General features: G+C 57.1%; 1 protein-coding gene across 1 annotated transcript; it reads left to right on the top strand.

The window, feature by feature from the left end:
• Positions 1-3,790, top strand: Tmem235 (transmembrane protein 235). Its single transcript, XM_052197507.1, has 5 exons — positions 1-320; positions 618-638; positions 876-905; positions 2,023-2,160; positions 3,549-3,790. Exons 1-5 carry the CDS (start codon positions 116-118, stop codon positions 3,788-3,790), a joined length of 636 nt encoding a protein of 211 aa, XP_052053467.1. The 5' UTR covers positions 1-115.
• Positions 3,791-7,405: the final 3,615 nt, after the last annotated feature.

Below are 7,405 nucleotides of genomic sequence, written 5' to 3'. Positions count from 1 at the left end.
TCCCAGCCCACAGTTTTCCTCGTCTTCACCTCCCTGCCATCCTGTGCAGCCAGTCCCTACCTCCTCTTTCCCCTCGGCCCTGCCTCCCGTGCGCTGCTGCCCGACTCTCACTCACATGGCCCTGCTAGCCGCGTTGCTCCTGAGCACAGCCCTGGGCGCCTTACTCAGCTTCGCGCTCCTGGCAGCGGCTGTCGCCAGCGACTACTGGTACATCCTGGAGGTGGCGGACGCTGGCGGCCCGGGCGGCGCACAGCTCTCCTCGCATTCCGGGCTCTGGCGCACCTGTGAAGGTGAGCTACACGGAGACCCCTTGGTCCTGCTCCCCTTACACCTCGTCTACTTCTGTCCCCACCCCGTGCGCCCCTATCTCCTCCCCATGGAGTCTCGGTTCCATTCCATCAAGGTCTAGGGTGGGGTGTAGAAGAGTGTGAGGAAGAAGGTCCCTGCTCAGGGACAGGCTGCTGCCATTGTGGTCATGGCTGGGAAGCAGAGGGGGGCTGACACCACGCTTCTTACATTCTTTAAGGCCTGGCTGGGAAGAGTCGGGTGCCATTGAGAGATGACAGGTCAGGTGGGCCCTGAACCAGCTCCTTGCTTCTGAGGAACTTGATTGTACTCCTTAGCCTCTCTAGGTCTAGGTGCCTCCACAGAGGTCAGGGGAAGAAGAGCGCCAGAGGCTGGGGCCTAGCTGCGGGGGTGGGGGGGGTGGTGGGGGTGGTGGGGGGGGGAAAGGGGGGCCTCAGTCACGGCTTGCTGCTTCTCCACCGGGCTGTAGCCCAGGGACCAGGGAAACCCTGACTCCTTCCTGGAGGAGAGGCTATGGGGCTGAGGAGGGGCAGGAAGCACAGGCGTGGATGGCTAGGGCCCCATAGAAGACCATGGCCCTTCAACCAAGCGACTCCTATGTCAGACTCCCCGCTGCCCCTCAAGGCCCCCTTCTCACCAACCTCCAACCTCGGCCTGATGCTTCCCTTGCAAAAGGGTGTCAAGAATGTGATGGTGGCGGTGTGTACACATGGTACTATGTGTGTGAGGAAATGTAAGTCATGCGAATATTAAAGGCAAAAATAAATGATTGTGTGAGTGTGTGTGTGTGTGTGTTGGTGACTGTGTGCAAACTTGTATGTGTAAGCATAAGCATCTGTGTGATGGCAGCCTCCTCTGTGTGCTGTGGAGGGATGATCAAGTTGTTTATCTACCTGGCAAAACCTCTTCTCCGTGTGTCCTTGGCAGACGTGGATATGTAGGTGTATATATGTGTGTGCTCAGGATACATGCATGTGTGAGTGCATGTATATGTAGATGCTTATGCATGTGCTCAGCATATAACATGTGTAAGGACCAGAGAGGCCATATAACATGAGCCAGGAAGCCTCCAGAATGTGGCATCTCCTCTCTTGGCAACCCAATCTGGGCGTTTCTGAATGTTTGAAATTTTAAACTCACTTCCCAGTGGGTACGACCTTCTGTGACCCTTAACTAAATAAGAGGTCTAGTCTCTAGTCCCATTTGGAGCAATAACCCTGAGTTTCAAGAGTTGAACTGGGTCCCAAGGCTATGGTAACGTGTTGCCCGCTCTGTGAGTCCTGGGGCTGTGCCATCTCTGACTCTTCTGGGACCCAAACACCTCACCTCAGCCCACAAACTGCTTCTGAGGCTCTGACCCCAAAGGTCTCCATTGTAGCCCCCTGACCACAGATGCTGGAACCTCAGCCCGCTCAGCCCTCCCCTACCTCAGGTCCTTCTACCTTGGAGGATTTGAACCACCTCGGAGCATGGGTCTCCTGGGGCCACCAAATCCCCTTCTGGACTGGCCAGTTTTCAGTTGAATGGCCATCGACAACCTCTCTCCCTGAGAGGCTTGAGGGTGGGCATTGGCGATCCGCCCTCATCCTGGCTTCAGGAAGCTCCACTCCAGAAAGGGGTGACCTCTGGCTCCTCCTTGGAGGCAGCCCCCTTTCCCTGTCCCTCTGCCTGCCCCCTTCCCGCCCCTCTGCCTGCCCGAGCCCCCTCTTTCCACAGCCCTGCACCGCACAGTCATGGTAATCTTGCCTCTGAGCCTTGTCCTCATCGTGTGTGGTTGGGTCTGCGGCTTGCTCGGCTCCCTGTCCCAGAGTGTCCCCCTGCTGCTGGCCACTGGCTGCTACTTCCTGCTAGGGGGTGAGTTGGAGGGAGGGTCATCCTGGGAGTGGGGCCCTCACCCACTTAATCCCCACCCTGGTCCTTCCGTATTCCCCTCTGAGCTTTGGAGAGCTCACTCCCCCATATCCAAAGCTGGCCCAGTGGCAGGGCTTCTGGCTGGGCCTGGATACACAGGAGCTTCTTGGCCTGGGAGACTTGAAGTTCTCCATGGTCACTGCAAGACTAGCTCTGCGGGCAGATGTTTGTAACAAGAGGAGGACTGTGAGTCTCCACCCAGTTTCTCCTCCTGTGAGGAGGAGGGGATTGAGACAGAGCTGGGCAAGCAGGTCCGTGACGTCCCTCACCGCCCCAGTCCCGGGCTATAACTAGCCATGGCACGAGGCCGAGCTCCCTTTAGGGCCACTTTAGCGGGCTAGAGACCCAAGGCTTCCAGCCAGAAGGACACTGGTGCCTCGGTCCACCGAGCACTGTGCACTGTCCCAGCCACCTAGGCTGTCTGTCATCAAAGGTGGGCAGGTGGCCGCACAGGGGTCAGGCCTCAGCACCCTTTACTGCTGGGGCTAGGTTTTTGCTGGTCAGTCACTCAGGCCACTTGTACTCTTCCCGGCTGGGACCGCAATGATGAAATTGCCCAGGGTTGCACCCCTTCCCAGACAAGCCTGCTTCCCTACAGGGGGGGGGGGCGAGGGGGACACTGGGCTCTTCAGGAGCCCTTTGTTAGGAATGGGATGTGTCAGATGGGGAACCCACGGCTACGAACTAATGAGACAGACATTCAGACCCAGGTCTCTAGAGAAGGTAATGGGGTAATCAAAATATCTGCCATGGCCTTGACCCAGGAGACTGTGAGTGCAAAATCCAATTAAGAAGCCACAGGAAGTCACCACTGGGAGCCATTGACAGCCTCCCAGAGAGGGAGCTGGGCAGTTCAGGTGAGGGGACACCACCTCCTGTGCTGGCTGCCCGACAAGTCTGGACGTGTGACCCTTCCACGCTGGGTGCTGGCCCCGCCCCTGCCTCTCCCAGAGTCCAATGCTTTAGATTCTACCCCTCCCTTTCCCGGGGTGAAGAAACCTGTGGCATTTGCTGCAAGCAGTTAGAAATCCACCCACCTCATCCCAACACTGCCCACAGGCTAGGATGGATGAGGGCCAGCTAGTGCCGGCTGCAGAGCTGTGCCTTTTCCCGATGTAACTGAGACCCCTGGGATGTTCACAAGGGGCTTTGTCGGGTGGTCTCAGGGTGGGGGACTGTATTGGAACCCCCCTTCCCTTCAAACAGTTTGCTACCCTTAGTGGCTGTCCTGAGGCAAAGGCGGTCTTTGGGGGGGGGGGGGGGAAGACCTAAAGTTGGGTCAACGGCGACCACACGCTGACTGAGCGGCCTCAACTCCCTTCTCTCCCCAGGCGCCCTGACCCTGGCGGGGCTCAGCGTCTATATCAGCTACTCACACCTGGCTTTCGTGGAGGCGGCCCGCCTGTACGGCATGCAGCACATGCAGGGCGTGCACATCAGCTTTGGCTGGTCCCTGGCGCTGGCCTGGGGCTCCTGCGTCTCGGAGGTGCTCAGTGGCGCCCTCCTGATCACTGCTGCCCGACTCCTCAGCCTGAGCCATAACCCAGGAATGCCTCACTCTGTGATCCTCTGAGTCCCGGGGTGATGGGGTGGTGGGGCGAAGGAAGCCTCGGGCACCCTTCACGTTTGCCGGAGTCCTGGCTGGGAAGAGGCCCTGGGAATGGCCCGTGGGGAAAATGTCCATTTCTACTCCATCTGCACGTGAGAAAGGCAGGTCGGTAGCCGGCGCCTCAAGTCATGAGCTCTTGATGGGACAGTCTGGCGGCGGTGCCTCGGGGTGCTGTGTCCTGGAGGTGCTCCTGCTCCGGGGGATGTAGCCCACTCCAACCTAGGGAGCGGAGGCAGTCCTCCTCTGTGCTGGGTGTCAGCTGAGTGCTCCCCTATCTCTCCACCCCCCACAGGCTAGGCAATAGTTATCACTCACCCAGTGCCACAGAGAGGAAACTGAGGCCAGAAGGCCCAAGAACGGATGGCAGGTCTCGGTGCCCCTGCTACTTGGCAGGGCCCCAGGGTTCACTTTTCCTCCCTTTCCCAACGGGAGGTGGGTGAGGAGGAGACTCGAGGCTGGATTGGAGGGCACACCTTCCAGGCAAGGCTGGCCCTTGGGTCTCAGTCCTCTTCCTCAGCAGGCTGCCATCCAGGCTGGCCTGGAACTCCCTCTTTGTAGCAACAACCAGGAGAACGTCTGAAACTGGCCACGTTAGGGCCATGTCTGGAGGTGGAGCCACGTCTGTCCAGCCCCCTCAGAAGGAGGCAGAGGCCTGGCCTGAAGCTCGGCTGCAGACAGCGCAGATCTGGATCCGCTCTGGCCACATGAGAGGGGACAGTAGGCAGCGGTAAGGTAGGGCTGTGCACTTCCCCCAAAGCCCCAGACAGCCCTGACTCTGGTGTGGGCTCTTCCTGAGTCTGGGATATGTACTAGGGAAGGCGCTATCTCTCAAGGTTTGGTCTCAGCAGTGTCCCCAAGCCACTTAGATTGTTTCTAAGGGTCTGGGGAGTTTCTGGGAAACAGGATTTAATGGGACCCACTGAGGGCAAAGGACTGGGGCTGATGGAGATCCTGCCTTCCAGTGTGTGTTCACGCCTTTGCCATCCATTCCATTTAAGAGATTCCAAGTGTCTGAATAAATCAGCTGCAATGTATATTTTTCTCCTACAGTTTTTTTTGGGGGGTGGGGTGGGGAGGGCACAGGGACAAAACCTCACTATGTAGCAAGCACAAACTTGCTGCCCCTGCCTGAATCTCTCTAGTGGAGAGATTTTATCTATATACCACCAGGGCCAGCCTGGAATTCTTCAAACTAGGTAATAATACTCATTTCTCATGATATTAGAAGGGTGAACACGGGCCAGTGCGTGTGCCACTCTTTGGCCATCGGTGATGTGCCTTGCGTGTACGTGTGTGAGCCCATCACAGATGTCCTGTGTGGGTGTGTCCTCTGTTATGTCCTGGCGCTACAGGACATGCCTTCTTCCTGGGTCCCGAGACTGAGAGAGGTGCCTTGGGTCCCAGCAGCATCTGGGTCAGCTCATGGAGAGCGAGGGGAACGTTAACAGCCTCTCCCTGTCCAGCTTCGTAAACATTTGCCGAGGTGTCTGCCTGCTGGGAGCTAGGCTGTGAATTTAACTCCAGCCCCACAGAGTGCGGGTGGCTTTAGGACTCCAGGCTACACTGGGGGAGACCCACACGGTGGCTCTGAAGACTTCCACCATTGCCTAAGGGTATGTGTCTGTATATGTGGGCACGTGGCCAGACGTGGGACTTACTGGAGCCAGCTAAGGCCTTCTCTCTGATGGGCCAGTCTCCTTAGCAATGCCCAGTGGTTTCATCTTGTTTCGCGGTTCACTGGGTAGCTGGGCTCTGAGGCCCCAGGCCAGTACTGCCAGGGAGGAGTTAGCGGCTCGGAGCTGATGAGAAAAGACAGTGCGCTCCGGTGGATACAATGAGAGAGGGGACAAGCGGAGCGCTCCTACACACACGAGAACAAGCCTCTGTGGCAGTCGGGCCTCACAGGCAGGGGCCTCACCTTCTGTGTGTGTGTGTGTGTGCCTCAGTTCCTGCAGCCAGATGTGTGCCTGGCAAAGAAACCCCACCGCAGCAGCCCAGGGCTCACTGACTATAAATGTTCTGCTCTTCCTGGTCCTCTGCCATACCGTGCCTGCCTCTGATGGCACGAGTGACCCATGAGGATTTGGTGTCTCCTGGATGCTCACTTCACCCCAGCCAGCATCCTTGGAATTTGAGCAGCAGCCTCTAGATGGTGGGGAGATCCTCTTGGGGTCCCTTCCTGGCACACTAAGTCTGGACTGACCCGGGGGGTTCATGGGAAGAGGCAGATAGTGCCTGCCTAGAGGTCCCCACTGCACCGAAGTTGGGCAGACAGGTATCACAAAGCCGGGGGCGGGGGGTGGGGGGGCGGGGGGGGGGGAGGGTGCAGTCCAGCCACCATGGAGGCCGATGACCTTCACAGAGCATCCATTGATTAGGAAAGGTCAAACCGAGCTTGAGCTAGCTGTCCAGTTTCTAAGGCCAGGACCTCGGAACTAGCGAGGGGTTCCTGCCTGGCTAAGACACTAGCTCACCTGGGAAAGCTTGTAAGGACACACTGCGTATCGCCTGTCTCCAGAAGGCAGTTTGGGAGAACAAGAGAGAAGACAGGGCTTTATGCTCTACCACCTGAGGCACAGGAGACACACTCTGGGGCCCTGGGGAGCCCCAAACACTAGACCCCAGACAGATCTGGGGCCTTCTGGGGTGCAGGGTAGACAGCCCTCTGCCGCAGGCTCCAGCTTTTCTTGGCTTGCACCTGCTGCAGCCCAAACTGTCTGCCACACGCTGTCCCCACCTGGGCCTTTGATCATCTGGCACATCACACCTGTTCTCTCCTCCGGCGGCGGCTTCCTAGCCACCTCTACCTGGGGTCTCTGCTTGGTCCCCTCACACTGATGTTCACTCTGCTCTTGGGTTCCTATCAAACGCTGAGCGCTGAAGCACCTGACTGTTGCTAGTTTAGATCCCGGCATCACCCAAAGGTCCCCGTGGCAAGTGCCTTACCACGGTGTTCTGCTCCCCATGGACACAGCTACAGGGATCACAAGTCACAGACAGATGCCTCCAAGACTGGAAGCCCAGAGACGCTTTTTCTTTAGTAAGCTGACTGTCTGTGGTAACTGTTATAACGACGCACAGCTGACTGGGGTGTGCTTCCTTTCCGCAGATGCATACCCACATCCAGAATGGAATATCCACCAGTATGCTTTTAAGTTTTGCCTGCATGTGCACCTGTGTACTTTGTATGTACCTGGTGTCAGTGGAATCCAGAAGGGGGCATCAGACCCCCTGGAACTGGAGTTACAGATGGTTGTGTAGGTGCTGGAAATCCAACCTGTTGCTCTCTGTCATGGATTTAGGCTGGACATAAAAATAACCAGCACATAGTCAGGTGGCGGTGGCGCAGTCCTTTAATCCCAGCACTTGGGAGGCAGAGGCAGGTGGGTTTCTGAGTTCGAGGCCAGCTTGGTCTACAGAGTGAGTTCCAGGACAGCCAGGGCTACACAGAGAAACCCTGTCTCAAAAAACACCAAAAAAAAACACCAAAAACAACAACAACAAAAAAAAAAAACAAAAAAACAAACAAACAAAACAAAACAAAAAAAACCAAAACAAAACAGCACAGTGCCTTCAATA

The sequence above is a fragment of the Apodemus sylvaticus genome, chromosome 10 (assembly GCF_947179515.1).
Source record: "Apodemus sylvaticus chromosome 10, mApoSyl1.1, whole genome shotgun sequence".
In the NCBI taxonomy this organism is placed as follows: domain Eukaryota; kingdom Metazoa; phylum Chordata; class Mammalia; order Rodentia; family Muridae; genus Apodemus; species Apodemus sylvaticus.
The sequence above is the reverse complement of the archived record's forward strand: the minus strand, read 5'-3'. Positions and strand labels throughout refer to the sequence as shown.

What these genes read in the sequence shown, in the direction of transcription:
- Tmem235 (XM_052197507.1), top strand. Translation starts at nt 116, where the DNA reads ATGGCCCTGCTAGCCGCGTTGCTCCTGAGCACAGCCCTGGGCGCCTTA. An exon ending in TTCAACCAAGCGACTCCTAT is followed by an intron (nt 906 to 2,022) that starts GTCAGACTCCCC and finishes CTCTTTCCACAG; the next exon opens with CCCTGCACCGCACAGTCATG. An exon ending in CTGCTACTTCCTGCTAGGGG is followed by an intron (nt 2,161 to 3,548) that starts GTGAGTTGGAGG and finishes TTCTCTCCCCAG; the next exon opens with GCGCCCTGACCCTGGCGGGG.